General features: G+C 34.0%; 1 protein-coding gene across 1 annotated transcript in view; it reads left to right on the top strand.

The window, feature by feature from the left end:
• The first annotated feature begins 334 nt into the window (after positions 1-334).
• The window catches only part of LOC149943743 (P-selectin-like), a 28311-nt gene continuing 5286 nt past the window's right edge, over positions 335-23359 (top strand). The window contains exons 1-7 of the mRNA XM_090176175.1: positions 335-449; positions 1546-1716; positions 4440-4580; positions 5738-5917; positions 6063-6179; positions 7184-7350; positions 8701-8892. Coding sequence (XP_090032301.1) covers positions 335-449; positions 1546-1716; positions 4440-4580; positions 5738-5917; positions 6063-6179; positions 7184-7350; positions 8701-8751 — 942 coding nt within the window. The 3' untranslated portion in view covers positions 8752-8892. The remainder of the gene's footprint in view (positions 450-1545; positions 1717-4439; positions 4581-5737; positions 5918-6062; positions 6180-7183; positions 7351-8700; positions 8893-23359) is intronic.

A 23359-nucleotide genomic window follows, 5' to 3' on the forward strand; every position in this document is an offset into this window, starting at 1 on the left:
GTCGAAAATCTTAACGATTTTTTCGTCCGATTACTATAAATGGAAAACCTTATTCAAGTGGAAGGATTTCTTCCCTTCGACCAATTAGTAATTTTCTTACCTACCGTTTCCGAAATGGGAATGGTATTTCTTTTCCTTAACTAACCCTCTTTGTCCCCTTCTTTCAAATTGAAGTCATTGAACTCTTGATTTCTATGGTATCTCTCTTGATGTACAAAAGATAAAATTATAAATTTTTCTTAAAAAAAAGTTTTTCTATTAAAATTAAATGTTTTCCCTTGGATTAAGGGAATAATTATTTTGCATCAAATGTTAAGTGTAAGTTTGAATGAAAATGGATTATTTGGGAATCTGCACAACACTTCTGTTGTATTTGACATCTTTACCATTTACTTATTCGCAATTGAACCTCGAAACTAATGTCCTCACTCTTAACTTTACGATTAAAAGTTTGTTTTTTAGATAAATGTCTTGTTAAGCTGAAGCTCGGAAATTACTTTCAAAATACGTTTAATTGAAAGATAAAATTTCGTTACTGGAAATATTTCTTATCTCATACTTCATGCTTTCCAAACCTTCATGGGAGTTGATTAGATTTTATTTCTTAAAAATCTGAATATGATGCATTAGGGTTTTTCCAATTAAGAGTTGCCGGAAGGTTTTTTAAAATGAAACAAAAAAAAATTATTTTTAGAATATTTTCTTATTTATTACAATTAGCACAATTTGTCTCGTGCTGTGAAACTCGATGGTTGTTGCTTTTAGTAAATTTATCATTTCAAAAAACTACATTAAGGATAAATTGTAAAAGGCTTTTACTTAAATCAATTTAAAAAAAGAAATCTTCATAACTGTCCGGAAGTGCTAATTATAGTAGGAATCACCGGTATGGCACTGAACTGCAATGAATTTCAGTCAAAATTCAGTTAAAAAACTGCAATTTAACTGCATTTAATTTCTAGGCTGCAATAAAAAAGTTTAAATGTAATAAGAGCTTGCTAAGCTACATATGCAGTTTACTGAATGTAACAACATAAAATCGGTTATATTACGTAAATGTGCCTGGAAAAAACATCTCTTCGAAGCAGATTGTCTAAAATAGTATCCTTATTATTAGTTGTAATATGACTAAAGGTTTGATGTACTTGCAGTCCGTATATAAATTATTCTCAGAAGGTTAAAAACATTCTTAAAAATCTTCAATCGCAGACTATTGACTACCTTTAATTTTTTCTGTAATTTAGGTGAAAATTGAATACATTTGCAGTCATTTCACTGCAAGTGGTTTTATACGTCTTAAAATATTTTCGATACATTTCAAAATTTAAATAATGTTAATTCAAATTTAATACTTTCAATTAGCTGCTTTTCGGACTACTTTGCTATCATGCTTTTATAAGAAACATAATAAACATAAGCAAAATTAGAAATGATTGTTACTTATGTAAACATTCATTTCTAATTAGCTATTATTGTCCAATGGTTGTCTTCGTAACCTACGAAAAAAGATTTGATTTTAAATATAAAATAATTTATTTATTTAAGAATCATATCATGGTTTTATTGGATGTGGAGCAAAATCAATAAATGCGGATTTTGTTTGTGGAAACCCAATCTGTACGTTAACTTGTAAGAAACCTGGTGAAATATTTATTGGGAAAATTCCTACACGCGCTTTTCACTTCTACGGCGAAAAATTGGACTTCAATTGCGTATGTAAGTTTTTTTGCCTTTGTGATGAAAAACGATTGCAAAGTCAGCTCACTTATTTGAATTGAAGGTTTGTATAACTGATATCGTTGGTAACGAACTGTATTACTTTCATTTGCGATAAAGTTAAATTTCTTTGAATTCCAGAGAACGGACATCACACAAAATGAAGTTGTAAGTGACAACTATAAAGAGTATCTAATCTTTATAAATTTGAACAAGAAAAACGAGTGAACCGTTTTAGAGCCAGATATAATCCTAAAATGGGCCTTGATTAAACTGATTCGAGCTACTACTGAGTCGAGTGCGGGGTAAATGATCAACCGACCCGAACTTTAAGGGGATCAGATTTAAACAAGCTGATTCCGAAAAGAGTCCTAATTGATTTAATCGCATTTCGAGGCTAAATAAAAAGTCCCGTAACTTAAGTAAAAATTTTCGCCAAAATTCGGAAAAATTGCTTGCAGGTGGAATTTTTGCATGCATTTTCATTAAGTCATTATTATTAAAGTGTCAAAAGTCCCCATCATTATTTAAAAGCGCAATTTCTTATCGCGGGAAATAAGCACACAAAAATGGGTTTTGGCTAATATCTCCGTTTTTATGGTATTTATTAAAATAATAATATTAATTATCTGCTAGGCTTATACTCAAGGCACCACCTTTGTGACTTTTAATGCCTTTAATTAGGTGGCAGGGTTACAATGCGTAGGAGGATTTTGGTAAGTCCTTCTTACTTGTACCGTTAGCCTCTAAAAGTTTTAATGGCTAGGAGAAACCAAAGAGTCACGGCCAAATATTAACTTTCCATAATAGAAATCAGGGTAAAAAGAAGGTTTTTGAACCTTGAAACGATGAAACTTGGCTTATTAAGACTGTACAGCAGTCCTGCTTGAAGATGATAGAGTAAGCATGAGTCTATCTTAGAAAAACCTTGTGCCGGGATGTTTTTATTTATTTTCGCGATCCAAAATGAATTCAACAGGCACTGCATCTCCAAGACATGGTTTATTTCGCATCCTCCGCTGTAGCCAATTAGAAACGCCCCGTTGGAAGATTTTTGTATCAAAATACAAATATAAATAAAATCTTATAAGGGAACAATTACCTAAAGTTATAGTTTGATTAAAAAACAAAACCCGTATAATTGTATTCTAAACGCGAATATCAACCTTTTATAGCAAAAGTCAAAATTTTAGCCCGTGATTCCAACAGTAGACCTTTTGGGGCTCATCAGTACTGTGTAGGAACTCTGGCTATACTCGGAAATCAGCCGATATCAGTAAAACTAATAAACATTCAGATTACAATATATATGAGCAGTCCATTGCAATTTATAGTGAAATTCTTCACCAATTATTGCATGGCGGTCGCTATTCAGCAGACATCTTTTACGCTCGGGCAACCGTTGAATTCCAACGTTAAGATAATTGTAAAAAAAGTAAAAATTTTAGCCAGAAATATGTTTATTAGATAAATATTCAATCTTATTGGCTAAATATCTGATTTAAATATATGACAGCTTTTTAAAACGAGAACGTAACAATGGTCAGATATTTAATTCGTACAATTAATTTATAAGCATGTAAAATGGTCCGATTCAAGTGCTTAATAATTACTTTCTTTAATAAATTTGCTTGTCTGTTTGTGTCGCACTCGCTATAGGCCTCCGCATCCTTTGCCTTAGAGCGTACACACTAGGGGCAATCGGTCTCCAAAACCTTTGCCTTAGAGCGTTCACACTTTGGGCAATTGGTCTCAAAGTTGAAACAATCAAAACGAAGTATTTATGAAAGAAGCTATACTAGTAGAACAAGGAACTAAAAATAACTATGTATTTTAATTTCATTGAATTAAATTGGTTTGTTAAAAAGGTTATCTATCACTTTATTATAAGGTTATGAAAAAAAGTTTATACAAACTAAAATAACTTTTGACGAAAACTTGTTCATGTCATTTATCCGTTGAATCTATGTAGTATTTCCTTCCATGCTTCAGATACAATTAAATATTTCCCTCATTTTCATGGATGACCAGGAGGAAAGCGTGTAAAGAGGGGAAATTATTAGTATATTTTTTGTTAATGATTTCTTACTTAAAATGACTGAAATATCATTTCAAGAAAATATTAAGATCCCTCTCCAGAAAAGGATTATTCAAAAATTATTAAATTAAATGTTTAGTTTAAATATTTTTTTTAAAACATTAATCATATTTAATAGATAATAATATCCAACAAGCATTTTGAGCTAAAATATTTTGAGCTCTCTTTAAATGCACTCATAATCTTAATCATTTATAGCTAAATATAGAGGAAGCTCTGTTCTTCTTCTTTCAAGCGATAGGAATTTTTCGCTCATGCTGCCTTTAAACGCTCCGACCCGTTCAAAAGTGAGCGGAATGCGCTTTTCTTTAAATTGAGCTGCCATTTTCAAAAAAATTGTCTTTACAAAGCCTTTATTTTAGTAGATTGCTGCACCAAAAAGCACCTAAAGTAATGACTGTTAGAGCCACATTATCTTTCATTGGAGCCTCAGTTTAATTTTAGGTTTGAATACGGTTGCCTAAACGAGTAAATCCAGCAAAACTGAAAAATACCGAATGAAAATTATACATACATGTATTTTTCAGTTCTGGTAAAATTGACCTGTTTTTGGAAAACTGAATATGTTTACAATTTTTCTAATTAGCAATATAAAATTATTTCAATGGAAAATTCCTGTTTGCAGCTTCAGAATGTTCATTGCTATCAAAATTAAATTGCAAAAAAAAACTATTACAGTTTTCTACCTGTAAGGTTAAAGTAAAAAGGGCTTGTGTTCTTAGAGGTGGGGAAAATCCTAAACGCCATTGCTTTTGTGCACCACAAAGTAAGTAAACATTTTTCACAGCTCAATCACTAATCGTTTCCAAATGAGGTTATTATGAAAGGTATTTATAGAAATTTGAGTTAGTTTTAAAATAAATTTACCAAAATACGTGTTTTTAGTATCTTAAGATGGAAATATCAAGACTGACTTGGGGCTCCATTTTATATTCGAAAGCTCAGGGTGAAGGCCTTAACACTGTCCTTAATCGATTAAATAATTTATAACGATAACCTCCCTGCACTCCTTGTGGTTTAGGGTTTTAAGATATGTCCCTGTAAAATCGTTTGGCCATTTGCGTAACTGGTCCGCATTGTTTTATCTTTCGTACTCGTTGGGGTCCGTCTGTAAAATCGTTTGGCCATTTGCGTAACTGGTCCGCATTGTTTTATCGTTCGTACTCGTTGGGGTCCGTCTGTAATCACCGCAATTGTTTCGTTATGGTTGGTATCAGCTCTTTATTACGGAATTATTTAAGCAATTGCCGTAACCGCTGCAATCGTGTTTTAATTGAACTTATTGTTCCACCACCACTAGAATCTATCCGTTACCGTGGTGGTCGTAACTTTATCGTTCTAGCTAGAAATTACCGTAATCCCAGTAGTCTCCGTAATCACAGTACTAGTTTTCGTATTCATTTTTCTTTACCGTTATCGTTTACATACTTAATCAGTGTACATAAAAGTAGGTTCCCTTTAAATAAAACGTTTTTACGGAATTGAATATGTACTTGGTAGACTAAACTAAAAAATACATTTAGAGTATTCCAAAACGTTTAAAATATCATAAACCAAATAAAACCTTGTTTTATAGTCAAACAAAAACCCTTTCAACAGTGAATCAATACAAGTGATTTTACAGTGGATGTAGTTAGACTGAAATATTATTTTTTATACACTCACCTTAATCCGCCTAATAACTTGATACAGGTCAAGCGGACCACACGAGAAGCTCATAAACTGATCGATTTCTGTATTCTTAACCAACGATTTGCTGATATGAAACGCAAAGTGTCTGCTAAGCAAACGTAAATTCTTCAGTTTAAGAGCTTAACACGTTTGCCGCTACTAGGTCTAAGTAAAATGAAGGTCAAATGATAGTTTCACTTTCCCAAAAGGATACTCTCCATTTACGCAATATTTTATACTTTCTGGCTTAAGAATTGTGTGAGCCTCCTGAGTTGGATAACGGAAAAGTGGAGTGTGAACCACATGATGAATTAGAATACATTAAGGAGTGCAATTTTACTTGCGATCCCCATTTCGTATTAAAAGGAGTGCCAACTATGTATTGTACCGAAAGAGGTGATTGGAATGAAGATATGCCCAAATGCGTGCATGGTAAGTAGAAACAATTGAGCAAGAAACGTTCATTACTATTAGGGTAATTTTTCGATCCTATTATTTTACTTTGGCTCGCTTGTCTATTGCGGTTACTTCTAAAAACAAAACAAAAAAACTGACAAAAAATTATTTTTTGAAACAGTAGATTGCCCTAGAGAAGAAATGGAACATTGCTCCATTAAAATAAAATGTAAGAGTTTGGAAGAGACAATCTGCAAAGTATCTGGCTGTAAATTCATGTGTAGATGTCGCGAACCTTGTAAGTAATGTGAATCGATTTATCTAAATTATTTCGTTTATTCATCTGATAAACTATTCAAGTTCTGGTTTTATACGAACGTTCTGATATTGAGACCCTAACCGTACATCCAGGAAGTGAAAAAAATTAAATTGTAACGTTCTGATATGCGATAGTAATGGTCTGTTATTAAAACCAACATTTGTATTGTACTGAGTTAACGGCCGAATACTTATGTTTCGGTATTAGGCTATAACTGTTGGGAACAGTTTATTTGGTTTCAAAACTCAGTGTTATTCAAGATTATTCCCCGCCACTCTAATAATTTATTTTGAGGAATCAATTAGGACTCGTACTTAATAGGTGGAAGGAGTTTATCGATTTTAAGTAATATTTTATTTCAACTTGAAATTGTAAAATATTAACAATTTAATATTATGCCTAGAACTGAAACAATTATTTTATGATATTTTACCTAGGGACTAGTGTTCTAACAGTTAAATTTAAATCAGCATTCTCTGATATTAGATGTGAAAACCTTTATGCATGTTCATGTTATCTCAAGAAGCCCGAAAGCAAATGTTAACACAATAAAGTAAAGAATTCAGATCATAAAATATTATGTTCGTGTAATAGTAAAATAAGAAAAGCAGCCGAAAAGAATAACCGCCCGTCTGACAGCCCACTTCGCGGATGCCTAATTTGCACTTCCGGCTAATGACTCCAGAAGTTGCGCACAATGGGGACACGACAGACAGCGACCGTAACAGCGTGCGATGAGCTTTATTAGAGATAGAGAAACACATTCTTTGGCCCCAGCACCCAATGTTTGGGGGGTAACGAAAATCGTGGCCGTTATTAACGGGGAAAGTGAAGAAGAAATTTAACGATAGGCGGTCGCTTTACGATGAAAACGAGGTTAAAAGTGTACTTCAACGGTTTTCGGTAAATTCAGCTGGAAATCAGAGGCCCTACCTCATAAATCAAAATTCTAATTTTTGCATTGTGGTTTCGTTTCATTGTAGTCAAAAATACCAGAATCAAATGCGGATTACCATCAATAGAAAATGGAAATATTGAATGTGTTGGCCGGGGTTGCGTCGCCACTTGCAAAGATAATTACTATTTGGAAGGACAACGAATAATTAAATGTAAAAAAAAATATGGCATGGTAGCTTCGGGAAATGTAAAGGTAAGTCTAAATATATAAGTGACTGGTGCATACACGTGATCAGGAGACAACGAGATAACTCTTTAAAAACAAGTAACTTATTTAATTATTATATCACGACAAACTTTTGATTTCTTATCCTTTAAGTCGACTTTGACCTTAATCGAACTTTTCAGGTGTAATTTTGTCCAATTTTGCTGATATTGTTCAGGCTTTTTATTGCTTAAATCAAAATTACAAATAAAATGGTAACATGTTCTTCATTCTTAGTAAATTAAGTATCTAAACCCATTCCGTTTCCTTGATTTCGTGGACTTAAAAAAATGTTTCTGCAACGCTTACTGCAACAATATTAAGGTGATTTATCTTCGAATATTTTAAGTAGGGGTTCGAACCTCATAGAATTAGATCTATTTTGTTGGTTCAAATATTTTCAATAATTATTATTGTAAATTTCATTTTCGTTGGTCAAATGTAATTTTTGCATAGCCATTTTCAAGGACTTTTGCTACGACAATATATATTTATTCAGTTGAAACATTTCTCGAAGTGTGTTTTATTTTTTAAGAAATAACCCAATTTTAGCTATAGTTTATTTTTCCTGATAAGGGGACGTTAATTCGCTAAATTTTAACGAACTCTTCCTAAACTGGTTTTCATTTTAACATTATTTTAACGTTCTCCTCAAGTATTTAATAATTCCTTTAAATGCGGTTTTAGAAGGATCATTTTCAATTTATGACATTCCTTCCTAGCGATTTTTTTGGCTAAATAGAAACATTAACCAAATTAATCATTTGGTTTAAAATCATTTAAAAATATCCCATTTATTTTTACCCTTTTAAATCTGTGTTATCCAATAAAATAATTGAGGGATTTAATACTACGGGATACCTAGATATGATTCGATGGGCTCCAATTGTGAGTTATGAAATATGGTACTCAAATTTGTAGAACGTCTTTCTGAAGTATTGGTGATTTTAAATTAAGATTGAATTTTACGACGTAACTTTAATAAAGATGTCTATGCAGTTTAGAAGATAAATTTCATCTAAACCATCGAGGCAATTATTATATAATTTTATAAAAATGAAAGAATTTATGATGGCTTGGCTGCCTTGGCGCGGAAGCAGGTGACTTTGGTGGCGTACCATTATTTCCGCGTGAACATTTTCAGTGCGACGATTAACGCATTATTAGATTCGTAAAAGGCAAGGCTTTTAAAGTTTTCTTTGATTTAAATGTTTTAGCCTACTACCGTTTTGTAGTTACATTAACATGTTGTTAAAATATATTTAAATTTAACTTTGAGTGTCCTACAGAATCTGTTCGATGATACGGGGCTGAATTGTTTTGAATTTTTAATTAAAGCTAAAACCTATAATTGCACACCACCGCCAAATCAAAAAGGAAGATATATGAGGTGTGTCCGACGTACCATGAACAAGAAATGGCTTTGCCACTTTAGATGCGAGTACCCATATTTCGAAGTTGATGGACGACGTAACACAACTTGTCTTGAAAATGGAGAATGGTCAGATAATCTCGGATTGGATTGTAGACGTAAGTAGAGAGTCTTTCAACTTTAACTTCCTATATTGCCTATGATTGTTAAAATTCTTTAAAATTAAGACGGACCAAAATTTATCTAATACAAGTTGGCAACCATGCCAAAATAAACCTCTCCTTGGTAGAGTTTGCCCTTGGGCGTATTAACTACTGGACACGGTGGTCAACGATATTTCGCCACATACAAAGAATCCTATAAAAAAACGTAATCCCTGTGCTATCCCAACCAGTAGAATATATTTAATAATAATAATAAATATAACAAAAAACCAAATTTAGACCCTAAACGTTATTAAATTAACAAAGCAACAAAATGATAAATATAAAATACAAAATTTAAATTTATTAGATTGTCACGAAACGTAAAATTTACATGCGATACACTATTTTAAAGTCAAAAACCCACCCATTGTATTATAGGTCTTAAACAATCGAATTTATATGAAAAAAAGTTAAAGCAAAAGCCAAAACTTTAAGTGAAAGCACTAATAACAAGTTGGCAAGCCAAAATATACCTCTCCTCGGAAGAATTGTCCTAAGTGGTATTATTTCTCGAGATAACCCTTAAATATATATCTCCGCAATTCAGAGTTATTTGTTAAAAATGTTATCCCACTTCTATCCCGCCCGGTATAAAATTTTAATTTTAATTAAAATAATTGAGACGAAACGACCAATTTTAATTTATTCAGAATATCATGAGTTAAGTAGTTACAACAGCGAGTTAGACGTACTATAACAATGCACAATTGAATGAAACCCTTTTTACAGTACAAGTTTATCAGTTGAATATAATACGAAGCTATTTTAATGAGATAAATATCTACAGAGGGTATTATAACGACCGTTCGCTTTTTGGTTTATAATTTTAACGGAATAGGGTCGATTTTAATTAAACGATAATTTATAGAAATTATGTAAAAAGAATATTCCCTAAGGCCGCGCGATAAATTAACGATAATAAATTCCCGTCGCCGTTATATCGAAAATGTATTTGATTCGGGATTGCCAGAATTGTAATGTTGTGGGCGAGTGACTAGAAAATAAAATGGCAACCAGAATTATGCAAAATTATAAATGTTTATTTTTATTCAGAAAAGTCTATGGAACGTTTTAGATTTAACTTTCATCAATTACCCAACAATATATATCCCTTCTACGTAATTGTACAGAACTGGTACTCAAGTGTCAAAGACTAGATTTGTCTTAGTTCATTGTGATTGAAAAATAAACCAAAACACACTTACACTTAAGAAAATATCATAAATTATACTGAATAATTTTAACTAAATTCAAACTACCTAACTATAAACTCTGTCTTAATTAACAGCTGAGAGCTTTTCGCTACTTATGACTTCAAATCTACTTAATTAGCCTCACAGGATGAGTTGATAATTTCAAGGGTATAATTATGTTATTCCAATTCAAAAAATAATAACAATCAATTTTATCTTACAGTTTTTCTTGGCAGCTGACTTGAGTTAGTTCACAATTACTTTAACACTTTCAGTCTTTAACACGCACTGTTCATACACTTAAGTCCATTCACTCACGTTCCAAACGCGAAACACAATTTAACTCTTTTCTTGACCGAAGACCGAACATACTAATTAAAACCGCAAAGTTACCTCATAACTTTTGACCGACACCAGGACCCTGTCCTGTAGTAGTTCGTCTGACAGCCAAGAACCAAGAAAGACTATATCTTCTATATTTACGGCAACGGCATTATATACTTTTAGTTTGTGTTTTTTTTTGACCTGTCGAGATTTGACTAAAGTTAGAAAAATTGAAGATATTATATTTTTTACCCGGTTTGATTGATAGTTCTCTACACGGTGGCGCTATATTATTACTTTGATATAGTTTCCGCGGGAGTTTTGAATAATTATCCTTTTTCTAAGCGTTATTAAAAGGTAACAATGAACTACTTTTTGTGTTTTAACGAAATTTTGTTAAGAATTTAGCAAAAATTTAAAACAAAACAAAAAACCGTACCAAAGAATAAACAAACAAACTTCAATAAACAATATATACAGATATTGTATTTATCCGTTTAGTAAAAAAACCCGCCTTATCATAATGCTTCCATTACTTTAATATTTTCCCTAAGGAAGTCAATGGCTCGGCGGTGAACTATCCGAATTGTTACAATGCGACCCGAGTTCAATTCCTGATCACGATCAAATTTTACATTAAAATACTAAACTATTTAATTAAATATAAGATTAATATAATATATAAATATTTAATTAAATAAAAGATTAATATAATTTATAAATATTTAATTAATTATTAGATTAATTAATATTATTTATAAATATTTCATTAAATACAAGATTAATATAATTTTTAAATATTTAATTAAATATAAGATTAATAAAATTAAAAACTTTAGCGTGAAGAACTTCATGCTTATGGTAAGAAATTTAAGGAAAAAATAACACTTTCATTGTTAGCATGAATAAATGTTTAATTAAAAATATAAAATCTAGTTTCAACGGAAACGTAGTAGGATTGCATTTCTTAGCGAAGCTTAGTTGACTTTACAGTGTGTTTTGGGAGACTATGTCATAAATTATAGGGCGTATTCATTGGGTCCTACTGAACTGAAAATGTCCAATGAACATGCGTCCTGAACCGTTTCGTTTCAATGTTATCAGCCCTCGAAAATAAGCCGCCAAAACACAAAACATCCTTTAAGGGAACTAGATTTTATATTTTTAATTAAACCTTTATTCATGCTAACAATGAAAGTGTTATTTTATCCTTAAATTTCTTAAAATTAATATAATTTATAAATATTTTATTAAATATAAGATTAATATAATTTATAAATATTTTATTAAATATAAGATTAATATAATTTATAAATATTTTATTAAATATAAGATTAATATAATTTATAAATATTTTATTAAATATAAGATTAATATAATTTATAAATATTTTATTAAATATAAGATTTATATAATTTATAAATATTTTATTAAATATAAGATTTATATAATTTATAAATATTTTATTAAATATAAGATTTATATAATTTATAAATATTTTATTAAATATAAGATTAATATAATTTATAAATATTTTATTAAATATAAGATTAATATAATTTATAAATATTTTATTAAATATAAGATTAATATAATTTATAAATATTTTATTAAATATAAGATTAATATAATTTATAAATGTTTTATTAAATATAAGATTAATATAATTTATAAATATTTTATTAAATATAAGATTAATATAATTTATAAATATTTTATTAAATATAAGATTAATATAATTTATAAATATTTTATTAAATATAAGATTAATATAATTTATAAATATTTTATTAAATATAAGATTAATATAATTTATAAATATTTTATTAAATATAAGATTAATATAATTTATAAATGTTTTATTAAATATAAGATTAATAAAATTTATAAATATTTTATTAAATATAAGATTAATAAAATTTATAAATATTTTATTAAATATAAGATTAATATAATTTATAAATATTTTATTAAATATAAGATTAATATAATTTATAAATATTTTATTAAATATAAGATTAATATAATTTATAAATATTTTATTAAATATAAGATTAATATAATTTATAAATATTATATTAAATATAAGATTAATATAATTTATAAATATTTTATTAAATATAAGATTAATATAAATTATAGATATTTTATTAAATATAAGATTAAAATAATTTATAAATATTTTATTAAATATAAGATTAATATAATTTATAAATATTTTATTAAATATAAGATTAATATAATTTATAAATATTTTATTAAATATAAGATTAATATAATTTATAAATATTTTATTAAATATAAGATTAATATAAATTATAGATATTTTATTAAATATAAGATTAATATAATTTATAAATATTTTCTTCAATATAAGATTAATATAATTTATAAATATTTTCTTCAATATAAGATTAATATAATTTATAAATATTTTATTCAATATAAGATTAATATAATTTATAAATATTTAAAATGATGTAGAATAAATTATAGTACCTAAGGTTATAAATTTTTAAAGGACATTCGCCAAACCTGTTTTTTAGAAAAACACCGTAAATTAACAAGCGTTGGTGGCTGAGTGGTTAGAGTACATCTCTTACACGAGGCAGACCCAGGTTCGGTTCCCGGCGGCGCAAATAAATCGCATATTGATATTTAGAAGAATGCCGTGTACAGTTGGTGGAAACAATGCCATTGGACGCTGAGAGGTTTCATAACACTTAGCACTCGGTCCGTCCCAAAGTCATTAATTAATTCATAGCAGAACAAACTCCACATCCACAACATTCACAACACGAAGTCAACATTGACAGTAAACTCCACACCCACAACATTCACAACAGGAAATGAACATTCACAACCTACACATAAACATTACAATAACGAAAAAATCCAAAAAAACTGAATTAAAACTGTCGCGACGGTGAAAGTTGACGAAAAAAATACAATCCAAACCAAACCCAACCGCTAATCAATCCGTTAACGCTCACCGTCACACTGTGGTTTTGCCAACCCTTCGAGAAACTGCGAACGCAGTGAGCCAAGGAACTTCGTACCTTTGCAACGAAAATTCGAATGCGTTCGCAGGCCTGAACGACAGACAGACACGGTGATTGCATGAACCCTCCTACGGGACTTTTTCCCCTCGGAGAGGTAAAAACAGCGTGGGCTCATGACGCCAAATCCATTGAAGCCAATAAAAATCATTGCAAATAAAAAATCGTTGACATGAATTATCCCCCACATTATCAACACTTTAGATAGACAAAATATCCAAGAAAAATAACCAATAGGAAAATATATAATAATATCTTAACCAAGTAACAAATTAATTAAAATACTTAGGAATCAAGATAAAGGCAATCTAAATACCCACAGTCGTAAACATTGTAAAAGCATAAATATGCAATAAAAATATATAATAATAATAATCCAATTAAACAACAAGGTAATTCAAATACTAGAAACCCAGAAAATGTCAATCCATTTACCCACGGTTTTGAAAATTGTAATAGAAAAAACCAAAAACACCTCAACGTTTACAATTCCCGGCTTATAACGCACCCAAAAAAATCTTAACTGAATAGTGAAGGCTAAACAACAGCGCATATCTCAAAATAAATAAAACCTGTTGCATAATGACGTTTGTCTATATTTTAGACTAGTGTATTTTTAGATTGTAAATATTGTTTTTTAACCGCATATAAATACGGCCGGTAGAATATGAATCGGCAGTCATTTACTCTCTGTCATTTCAACCTGTAACTTCAATAGATCTAATAAAACCTCCTCAAAAGTTATTACGTATGAAATTCTTTAGTTAACGGTAGCTAACTAAACATGGTGTCAGAATCAACCCACTAGTTCCTGTCAGGTGTGCCTTCTCCTTCTCGACGCCGTCTCTTCCTCATTGGGCTCCTCGTCCCTTCGACGATCAGTATTACCATGCAAGCTCCAGCCACTCCGGTGTCAGCAACGTTCCAGATCCACCCACCAGAGCCGTTGACGTGCCCTGGAGATAGGACGCAGTGGAGTCGTCGCTTTGAGAGATTCCGCTTGGCATCCGGACTTAGTAAGGGTTCCGGACCCGAACAAGTCAATGCCCTGGTGTATTTCATGGGACCTCAGGCGGAAACCATCTTTGAGTCTTTTAAACTGACCGGGGAAGAAGAAGGCGACTTCAATGTGGTCATGCTCCGCTTTGAAAGTCATTACGTAGTAAAGAAAAATCGAACATACGAACGTGCCAAATTCAACTCGAATACTCAACAAGAGGGTTAATGCATGGAGTATTTCATTACTGCCCTTCACACGCTGTCGAAACATTGCGAGTACGGAAACCTCCACGAAGAAATGATCTGTGATCGGATAGTCGTGGGAATTCGGGACAAACGTCTGTCCGAAAAAACTACAGTTGGAAAAGAACCTTACGCTGGAGAAAGCCATCACAATGACCAAACAGAATGAGCAAGTCAAAAAACAGCAAAGGGAAATCCATCCAGAAACCGAAAGGGTCACAGTTGATCGCCTCCAGACACGAAAGCCCAAACGAGCATCTGGGACGCGATCCTACGCAGGGAAGAGAAAACCTGGGCGAAAAACCTCAAACCAGTGGCCAAACGAACCAGCAGGCCAAGGCGGATGCCAAAGATGCGGATCGTCCACAATTCATCCTCGGGATAAATGCCCAGCAGCAGAAGCGGTCTGTTACAACTGCCAAAAGAAAGGCCACTATAGCAAGAAGTGCCGAAATACTGCCGTAGATGAGATCACGGAGGCGCAAATCAAACCAGAGGCATTCTTGGGCACAATTCACAGCGGCAGCATGAAAAAATGGATCGCTAGGATTCGGGTCGACGGTCAACTTGTGAACTTCAAGATCGACACCGGAGCCGAAGTCAGCGCTATATCAAACCAAACGATTCAGTCCCGACTGATACAAGAATCAAACAAACGATTATTTGGACCAGGTCGAAAAGAGATAAAATGTCTGGGAATGATCAAAGCACGACTAGAGTACCAAGGCTGCAAGAGGAACGAAACTCTCTACGTCATACCGGACCTAGAAACTCCACTCTTGAGCCTAGAAGCAAGCCAAGCGCTACAAATCATAACGAGAATTGACGCCGTTGTAGAAGACTCGGGGAACTCAGCCGTTGCCAACGACACAGGGCAACCGAAAGAAATCCTTAGAGACTTTCCAACTCTCTTTACTGGTCTGGGCAAAACCGAGAAGCCGTACACCATACGTCTTCAGGAAAATCCCAAACCGTATGCCCTACCATCAGCACGGAGAGTTGCTTTACCACTGATGCAGCAGGTGAAAGACGAGATCGACCGTATGCTGGAGAACAAGGTAATTACAGCGATCGAAGAACCGACAGATTGGTGCGCCCCGATGGTCGTCATAAGAAAATCATCCACACAAGTTCGGATATGCGTCGATCTCACAGAGTTGAATAAATATGTCAAGAGAGAACGTTTCCAGTTACCAGCGGTAGATCACATCCTTGGACAACTAACCAGTGCCAAAGTATTTTCGAAACTGGATGCCGTCAGTGGATACTGGCAAATACCCCTGGATACAGAATCAGCACGCCTCACCACCTTCATAACGCAGTTCGGAAGGTTCTTCTTCAACCCCCTCCCGTTCGGATTAAGCTCCGCTTCGGAACATTTTCAACGACGAATAAGAGATTGCCTCGATGGAATAACGGGCGTAACAAATCTACAGGATGACATTTTGATCTGGGGGAAGAACCAAAGCTAGCACGACCATCGGTTACGTGAAGTTCTCGAACGACTGACGGAAGCCGGGATCACACTACATGAATACAAATGTCAGTTTTCAGTCACCAACGTCAAATTCTAGGGCCACATCATAGACGCAGAAGGAATTAAACCAGATCTCGAGAAAGTAGCAGCGATCAAGAAGTTCCCGAAACCCGAAACACCCAAAGACCTAAAACGGCTATTGGGTATGATCAACTACCTCGGAAAATTCATTCCTTACATGTCCGCCATGATGCAACCCTTGAATTCACTGTGTAGCACGAAGAACGAATGGTGTTGGGGACCTGTTCAAGATGATGCCTTCGAGAAAGTCCAAAAGATTCTTAGCAAGGCACCAATACTCGCCGTTTATGACCCGTCACTACCAACCATCATCGCAGCAGACGCATCATCATTTGGTATCGGAGCGGAGCTAAAGCAAAGACAGCTAGATGGTCAAGTCCGCCCAGTGGCTTTTGGCTCAAAGACACTCTCAGAAGCCGAAAAACGATATGCCCAAATTGAGAAAGAGGCGCTGGCATTGGCTTGGGCGTCTAAACGTTTTCGAGACTATGTGACCGGAATACAGATCGAACTAGAAACGGACCATAAGCCACTGGTCGCAATCCTTCAGACTAAACACTTGGACGATATGTCACCAAGATTGCAAAGACTCCGTATACGGATGATGCGTTTGGACTATACAGTCAAGTACATTCCTGGCAAAGACCTCATTGTGGCGGATACACTTTCACGTAGTCCACTTCCGGACATTGGAAGTCCCGAGCTGAAACAAGAAATATCAGCCCACGTCCACTTGGTCACGACGAGTTTTCTATCCTCTGACGTAAGACTTGCAGAAATTTGGAAAGTTCAGTCCGAAGACAACACCTGTAAAAAATTGAACCACTACATTTCAGAAGGCTGGCCAGCGAAGAATCGCGTAGATGAGTCCTGTGGTCAATTCTATCCCCATCGAAACGAACTTACTGTTCAAGACGGACTCATAATGTATGAATCCAGGATCTACATACCGAAGGTTCTCCACGAGGAAATCCTGTCCAAAATCCATGAAGGACACCAAGGGATTACCAAATGTCGAGAACGAGCCAAATCAACCGTATGGTGGCCCGGTCTGTCAAAAGCCATCGAAGAGAAAGTCAAATGCTGCTTTGCATGTATCAAAGAGTCATCCAATCCACACGAACCACTGCAACCCTCCGAATTCCCGGATCGACCATGGCAAATAGTCGCAATGAACCTCTTCTACCTGGAAAAGCAGTGGTATATTTTGGTCACTGATTACTACTCACGTTTCTTTGAGGTACGACCATTGACAGATCTCAAGTCGAGTGCCGTCATCAAATCGATCTTTGCAACTCATGGCATTCCCGAAACAGTCCGCAGCGACAACGGTCCGCAATTCCAGCGGATACGGTCATCAGAATTCCGCGCTTTCGCAAAAGATTATGGATTTAAAATCACGACATCCAGCCCACGTTACCCACAAAGCAACGGATTCGTTGAGGCTGCGGTCAAAGTCGGAAAGAAACAAATGAAGAAATCCGAAGACCCGTACCCCGCATTACTCTCGTATCGAACGACGCCGCTCACAAACGGATATAGTCCATCTGAACTCTTGATGGGCAGAAAACTTCGATCCACTGTTCCAATCACACCTACGCAACTAGAACCCTCTGCTCCACCTAGAGAAATCGTCGCTGATCAAGAGAAAAATCGCGGACGGAGAATAAAGGAAAACTACGACCGACGACACAAGGTGAAAACGCTACGACCATTGAACAAGGGACAAACAGTATGGATAATCGACCTGCGACGCCAAGGCATGATCGTAGAACCAGCTAAAGAGCCTCAATCATATCATATCCTAACACCAAACGGCACTGTTCGTCGCAACAGGTTTCACCTAGTTCCTATCCCAGAAGGTTCAACCGGAGAAGCGAACGACGTCGAATCAAGCCAACGAAGTTCGCCAGTCAAAACATATAATACCTCGTACACGGCAAATCGAGCAGTTGTCGTCACCAGAGTACGAACTCTCCAAGGGAGATCCAATCAAAGACCAGACGACAACCCCTCCAGATCAGTTCCTCCAGATGATTCGAATCGTAACGAATTTCCGGCAGAAGACGCTGATCGACCTACAGTTCCCACGCCACCCGAAACCACTACTAGTTCGTCAACCGCATCCTCGACATCGAGCGTAAGGAACGATTCGTCTCCGAAGAAATTTCACTCGAGATCCGGACGCGAAATCAGGAAACCAATCCGATATAGTTCTAGTATTGTGTAACGGAACTAAGGGAAGGATGTTGCATAATGACGTTTGTCTATATTTTAGACTAGTGTATTTTTAGATTGTAAATATTGTTTTTTAACCGCATATAAATACGGCCGGTAGAATATGAATCGGCAGTCATTTACTCTCGGTCGTTTCAACCTGTAACTTCAATAGAGCTAATAAAACCTACTCAAAAGTTATTACGTATGAAATTCTTTTGTTAACGGTAGCTAACTAAACAAAACCAACTTAACCACATAAATGAAAATGATTCACACATTTAAAGCCGATAAGAAAACACGTAAAGTAAATTACGAAGCTACGAGTAAAGTAAGCAAAACGAAAAAAGCGCGTTGTATACCACTTGAAATTGTATTCATAAATGACCCTTAAGGGTTCGAAAGTACCGATGGACAAAAAACTAACTTAGTGGACCACCTACGGGTTCTACCCTTTAACCCACTTATCTCTGCTGATTGCGCTTATACAAGATTTGACCTTTAGAATTTCATACGTAAAAAATGTTAGACTTTAAAAACTATTAATATACTCTTCCGCTTAAGCTGAGCTTATAAAAATTCCTACTACGATGTCAAAATGTTCGTTTTAGATTTAAATTCTACGAAGAAAATCGGTACAGCCTAAGGCATTAAAGTTGATAGTCGGACTGGTAAAAAAAATACTTTTCACTCTTCTCACCGTATTTTTCAAGCACAAGATTCATTATTAGGAAAACTAACAACCTTTATTACTATTGTCGATTTCAACGGAAACGTAATAGGATTGAATTTCTTAGCGTAGCTTAGTTGACTATACAGTGTGTTTTAGGAGACTATGTCATAAATTATAGGGCGTATTCATTGGGTCCTACTGAACTGAAAATGTCCAATGAACATGGGTCCTGAACCGTTTCGTTTCAAAGTTATCAGCCCCTGAAAATAAGCCGCCAATACACAAAAACATCCTTTAAAAAGAAGTCTTTAATCTGCCTTGGTCCCAAATGTTTTCAGTTATTACCCATTTCTTTTTATGGGATTAGATAAATTAGTTTCGATAATCATTTTTTCGTTAGAAGAAGGCTACGACCCTCCTACGCATTGTAACAAGGCCTATAAATTAATGCCTTGGGTATTAGCCTAGCTGATTATTATTATTATTACTAGATAATTTAATAAAAGTTAAGGTCTTTGAAAATGTCAACGCAGTTACAAATAAAGATGTTAATTAAAATTGGACCTTTTTAATAATTTGATATTCAAGGTACAATTATAAAAAGTAATTAAATTAAATCAACTGTTCAAAATGACCACCGTGGGCTATGACACAGTTATGAGCCCATCGTCCCAAAGATTTTTGAACCCGTTCGAAGATGCCGAGTGTGTGACGAATAGTGCCATATGCGTCATTTATTTTTTGTCGTAGGTCGTCAATGTCGCGGACTTCAGTTTTGTACACGAGTTCCTTGAGTTGTCTCCAAAGAAAAAAATCGCGGAATAATTTAAATCCGGGCAGCATGAGGCTTTATTAGACTCCACTGGTGATTGATTATTTTGTCACGGGATAAATTTGCCTCGTCAGCTGATAAGACAAATTTCGGATACACGGGATCTTCAGCAACTCTATGCACAAGCCATTGTCAAAAGGCAGTTCACCTTGGTTAGTCCCCGTCGTTAAGTGTTTGAACCTTTGGAATATGGTAAGGGCGTAAAGGATTTGCCACACCATAGAGTGGTGATCTCCCAATCGCCTCCCAACGTCCCGGGTACTCGTTCTGGGATCGTCGTCGAAAATAGTAAGTACCTATAAACAATACACATTTGTCAGGTATTCCATGGCGTACAATCAATTGTTACATTGAAAAAGTTGCAAAAAGCTAATTTTAAAAATCTAGCTGACAACTTACTCTATTATTTTAGAAGTTGTCAAAAATGATATTAGTTATTTCCGGGTAAGATTTATATTTGTCACAACAACCGATGGTTGCATCTAAAAGAGCATCGAAAAATATTTAGAATGATTTTGGTTCCATATTTTTATCTTTAATCCATTTCGAAAAAAATATAAATGAAGCGCAAAAATGTCTTGATCCTTTTTTTTGGAAAAGAGTTAATTTAAAAAATATCAATAAATGTGAACTCTTCATTGAAAAATGTTTGATAAACTTAAATGAATTACAAATTGATAAACCAAAGTAGTACCTCTCCTCGTACCAATGCCAGTCAATCAATAGACAAATTATATCGGGCTCTAGTTAAGAACATGAGTCGCCTACTTGATTTGGTTTTATTTAAGCTTTTTCGAAAACATCTGAAATAGAACCGGGCTCGATATCCGTCTGGCATTAGTGTAACCAAGATTAGCTATATTTTCCGCTTATATTAAATTTGGTCTTATGCCTAAAAATGTCGTAGTTACATGATAGGTGGCAAAGGCTTGGTTGTAAAACACAAGCCTATCAATCCATGACCGAATTCAATTCTCGTTCGATCCATCGCGATCTTATTCAGGAATTTTAAATTACTTCTTCGATTATATTAAAGTCATTCGTATATCTATAAATATCTTAGCACCGTACGAGGTGGCGGTAGCTTTGCTTTAAAACATAAGAATATCAACCTGAGGAATCGTGTTCTCAGACGATCGATCGCGATCTTTTCTGTAAGATTTATTTTCCGATTAAATTACATGCGCTGCTAATTCCTGAAAGAATTAAAAACTGGTGGAGTGGCGTTTACTCAGTTGTAAACCAATTTCCTACCTTGTGATAGAACAGGGTTCAATTCACCCCAGCAGGAATGTATTTCACCCAACATTAAATCGGCTCGTATTTCTAAATTTATCTATAGAGTTATAAGCGTCAGTTTTTACCTCCCCGGGGGGGCAAAGTCCCCTAGGAGGGGTTATACAACCAGCGTGTCCGTCTGTGGGTGTGTGTGTGTGTGTGGCCTGCGAACGCGTTCGCATTTTCGGGGCAAAGGGTAATCACTGCGTACGCAGTTTCTTGGCTCACTGCGTACGCAATTTCTCGAAGGGTTGGAAAAACCACAGTGTGACGGTGAGCGTTAACGGATTCATTTGCGGTTGGGTTTGGTTTGGTTGGTCTTTTTTCGTCACGCTCACCGTCGCGACAGTTTCAATTGGATATTTCGTTATTATAATGTTGAGTTCGTGTTTGTAAATGTTGAGTTCGTGTTGTGATGGTAGTGGGTGTTGAGTTTGTTGTGAATGTTGAGTTCGTGTTGTGAATGTTGTCGGTGTGGAGTTTGTTCTGTTATGAAGGTTGTGCATGTTGGGTCTGTTGTGTTTGTATGGGCGTTTTCTCTCCAACTTCTTCTTAATGACTTTGGGACGGAGTGCTGAGTGTTATGCAACCTCTCAACGTCCAATAGCAGGGTTTCCACCAGTTGTACACGGTATTCGTCTTAGTATCAATTTGCGATTTTTTGGCGCCGGCCGGGAATCTAACCCGGGTCTGCCTCGTGCAGAAGATGTACTCTAACCACTCAGCCACCAACGCTTGTTAATTTACGGTGTTTTTCTAAAAAACAGCTTTGGCGAATGTACTTTACAAAGTTATAATGTTAGGTACTATAATTTATTCTACATCATTTTAAATATTTATAAATTAAATTAATCTTATATTTAATTAAATATTTATCAATTATATTAATCTTTATAAACAATCAGAGTGCCCTAATTGTTTATTGTTTATTAGTTTTATTGATATCGGCAGATTTCCAAGGATAGCCAGAGTTCCTACACAGTATTGATGAGCCCCAAAAGGGCGAAACCGGTCTACTGTTGGAATCTCTGGCTGAAATTTTGACTTTTGATATATTAATCTTATATTTAATTAAATATTTATCAATTATATTAATCTTATATTTAATTAAATATTTATAGATTATATTAATCTTATATTTAATTAAATATTTATAGATTATATTAATCTTATATTTAATTAAATATTTATAGATTATATTAATCTTATATTTAATTGAATATTTTAGTATTTTAATGTAAAATTTGATCGTGATCAGGAATTGAACTCGGGTCGCATTGTAACAATGCGGATAGTTCACCGCCGAGCCATTGACTTCCTTAGGGAACATGTTAAAATAAAGGAACAATTATGATAAGGCTGTTTTTTTTACTAAACGGATTAATACAATATCTGTATATGTTGTTTATTGAACTTTGTTTGTTTATTCTTTGGTACGGTTTTTTGTTTTGTTTTAAATTTTTGTTAAATTATTTACAAAATTTCGTTAAAACAAAAAAAGTAGTTCATTGTTACCTTTTAATATCGCTTAGAATAAGGATAATTATTCAAGACTCCCGCGAAAACTATATGAAAGTAATCATAAAGCGCCACCGTGTGGAGAACTATCTATCAAACCGGGTAAAAAAATATAATTTCTTCAATTTTTTGAACTTTAGTCAAATCTCGACTGGTAAAAAAAAACAAAAAATAACAGTATATAAGGCCGTTGCCGTCAATATAGAAGATTTAGTCTTTCTTAGTTCTTGGCTGTCAGACGAACTACTGCAGGACGGGGTCCTGGTGTCGGTTAAAAGTTATGAGGTAACTTTGCGGTTTTAGTTAGTATGTTTGGTCTTCGGTCAAGAAAAGAGATAAATTGTGTTTCGCGTTTGGAACGTGAGTGAATGGACTTCAGTGTATGAACAGTGCGTGTTTAAGACTGAAAAAAAATTGATTGTTATTATTTTTTGAATTGGAATAACCTAATTATACCCTTGAAATTATCAATTCAACCTGTGAGGCTAATAAAGTAGATTGGAAGTAATTAGTAGCTCTCAGCTC

Source organism: Leiobunum rupestre, chromosome 5 (assembly GCF_980474605.1).
Source record: "Leiobunum rupestre chromosome 5, qqLeiRupe1.1.hap1, whole genome shotgun sequence".
Lineage (NCBI taxonomy): Eukaryota > Metazoa > Arthropoda > Arachnida > Opiliones > Sclerosomatidae > Leiobunum > Leiobunum rupestre.